The sequence below is a fragment of the Mastomys coucha genome, unplaced genomic scaffold, assembly GCF_008632895.1.
Source record: "Mastomys coucha isolate ucsf_1 unplaced genomic scaffold, UCSF_Mcou_1 pScaffold16, whole genome shotgun sequence".
In the NCBI taxonomy this organism is placed as follows: domain Eukaryota; kingdom Metazoa; phylum Chordata; class Mammalia; order Rodentia; family Muridae; genus Mastomys; species Mastomys coucha.
Window position 1 is genome coordinate 14,594,854 of NW_022196898.1, and position 2,538 is coordinate 14,597,391.

Here is a 2,538-nt window from a genome sequence, read left to right on the forward strand (position 1 = left end):
AGGTACTGTCAGAGCCTCTCAGGAGATAGCTATATTTAAGCTGGCTTGTCCTTCCTTCAGTCTCTGCTTCATAGTTAATCTCTGCAACTACTTTAGCTGGGCTACAAAAGATTAGTGGGAAATTGCCTTGAGAGTATACATCTGAACTGTAGGTTTCCATTGTGCAGAAATGGCCATGGCCAGTGGTCCGATATAGTTCATATGACTGATGTTAAATCTCTTGGATCAAAGAGACATTGAGAATAACCCTTTCTTAATGAGAAAACAACCTTTGTCTAACTCATACCTTACCTCATTAACTTTAGGTAAGTAAGAGCATGCTTTCTTTAGCATAAAGGAAATCTATACCACAGGTCATACCTTTGATCTTCACTGCCCCAAATGCTACAGTTGGATTTCTCAACCAAGGATTTAATATGGTCTCAAGCTCTCCACAGACCAGCAAGACTGGAATTTGTAGCCTTTTGGTTGTGTTAGCTATTGTGACCACAAGCAAGCATAAACTTAACAAATATTACTTGCCTTATTTGTAAAGAGAGGATTATTATTCTTCCTACCTAGTCTTTATAATAGAGGTTGAGTTTAGGTACCTGAAAGAATTTCCTAACTGATATTTTAAGAAAGAGTTTTAGTTATCATTTACTATTTTATTTCACCTGGCCTCTAGTTTTCTTCTCACTCTTTTCCAGTCTATTCTCAATTCCCATGAAATATATGTCAAAAATCATGAAAATATAATACTTATGCTAAGTCCATTAAATGTTTTCCCTACTCCTTATCAATGATCAAGCAAATAAAGGGTCAAAGGTTTCCACAGTCTGACCTTTTTCTTGATCAGCCTTCCTAAAATTTCACTTTCTTGAAATTATTGGATGGTACTACATATTTTTCTAACACAATAATTCTCAAGAATTTAGAAATTCCAGGCGGATATTGAGCATGTCCCTCAACCCATAGACTAATGTACGGTTTACAGTATAGATTTGTCTCGGGAGAAGTATGATGACAAGAAGGAACAGGAGAAGTAAAACAAGAAGACAAAAAGGCAGTGTAAATTAGAAATGTTCAAGTAAATAACAGAATTCCAAAGGTTTTCAAGTCTTGTCTATTGGTAGGATAATCTTGAAACATAAATCAATTACTGTGTATTGCTTTGTAGTCTTTAAAAAATATTCTATTCTATATTGATTCATTTACCAGCCTTTTAGATTCACAAAATGAAGTGTTACCCAGATGAATAACAACAGCCAGCACTGAATATAGTGTGGGTCAACATGAAAGTGAAATTTAAGTGGAAATGCAAGGGTCCTACCCAATGTGGTCTCTGATAAATTGACAGGGTGTTAAATAAGAGTAAAGGAATAATGATCAGGCAATGAAGAAGTAACAAGTTAGTGATATTAAGTGGACCTCCTATGGGGCTGACAGGACCAAAGCAGGGATGTTCAAGTTCCTTATCTTTTGTAAGTGGGAGGGATGGAAAAAACAAGCAGGAATTGAATGGATGAGACCAGTCTTGGCAAGATTGCTCATGTTTTACCAACATGAATCATTTGACATATGATGAAGGACAGGATCAAGAGACTTGAATGTCCCAGATATCAGCTATAATCTTTATTCCTTGACATCAATCCTTGTGTAGGTCTTGCTATATTATATGAAGACCTCATTCTCTAGTCTTTCCTTTAAATAGGTAAGATAAATTGTTAAGACAAATGATCTGGAGTGTAAGGAAAATTGTATGTGATATTCAGGACTCATGATTACCTGAAGGGACATAAATATCCTGACCTAACATGAAGCTGATGCATTGGAATTAGTTGCATATTATGTACAGGGAACAATGCAAAGGAGGAAACAAGTCACTACCTCATGCTTTTATTCCTAGACACATTTACATTTCATTACTGTGAAGAATAACAGCATATTTTGTAAAAGGCATTACTAATTTTTTTGTGAAAGGTTTGTTATCATTGAAAGCAAACCTAGTAAATTGGTGAGAAGTGAGGATTTAAAATGAACAATCAAGTCATCTAGACAAGTTTTGATGGTATAAAATCATATGGAAGCAAATCAGCAATTTCAGTTGTATGAACATGAGAGTAAAAATTGATTTTATATTATGCTACATCATAGGGTCAAATGACATACCTTCAAGGACTCAAAATTAGTTATATTTTGATGTACTTTATTTTCCCTGTGTTTTTCTGTTACGTTGTCTTGGCTAAAACGATCTATCGCATGAGCCAAAAGATATACAGCTTGTCTGACATTATTTGTGATTCTTAGCTGAGATGTATCCAGATAAGTATTTTTCAGATCCTCCAGCTTCTCCTCTCCAGTGCAGAGCTGATCAGACATGTCATACAATCTGTCTTCTTTACCAGTCATATTCACTCTATGGTCTACATTGTAAGGCACACTACTGTTGGGCCAGGTACAGTTAAAAGCTGTTTGCCAGAATTCAATAGTCAAGACATCATTTGGATCCTTGCTAGGGTGTACATCATAAAGAAATTCTTTTAATCCTGGTATAAC

The 2,538-nt window shown here is 35.3% G+C and overlaps 1 protein-coding gene across 1 annotated transcript in view; it reads right to left on the reverse strand.

The window, feature by feature from the left end:
• Positions 1 to 2,538, reverse strand: part of LOC116094309 (vomeronasal type-2 receptor 1-like) — a 25,193-nt gene that overhangs the window by 10,645 nt on the left and 12,010 nt on the right. The window contains exon 4 of the mRNA XM_031376168.1: positions 2,152 to 2,535. Coding sequence (XP_031232028.1) covers positions 2,152 to 2,535 — 384 coding nt within the window. The remainder of the gene's footprint in view (positions 1 to 2,151; positions 2,536 to 2,538) is intronic.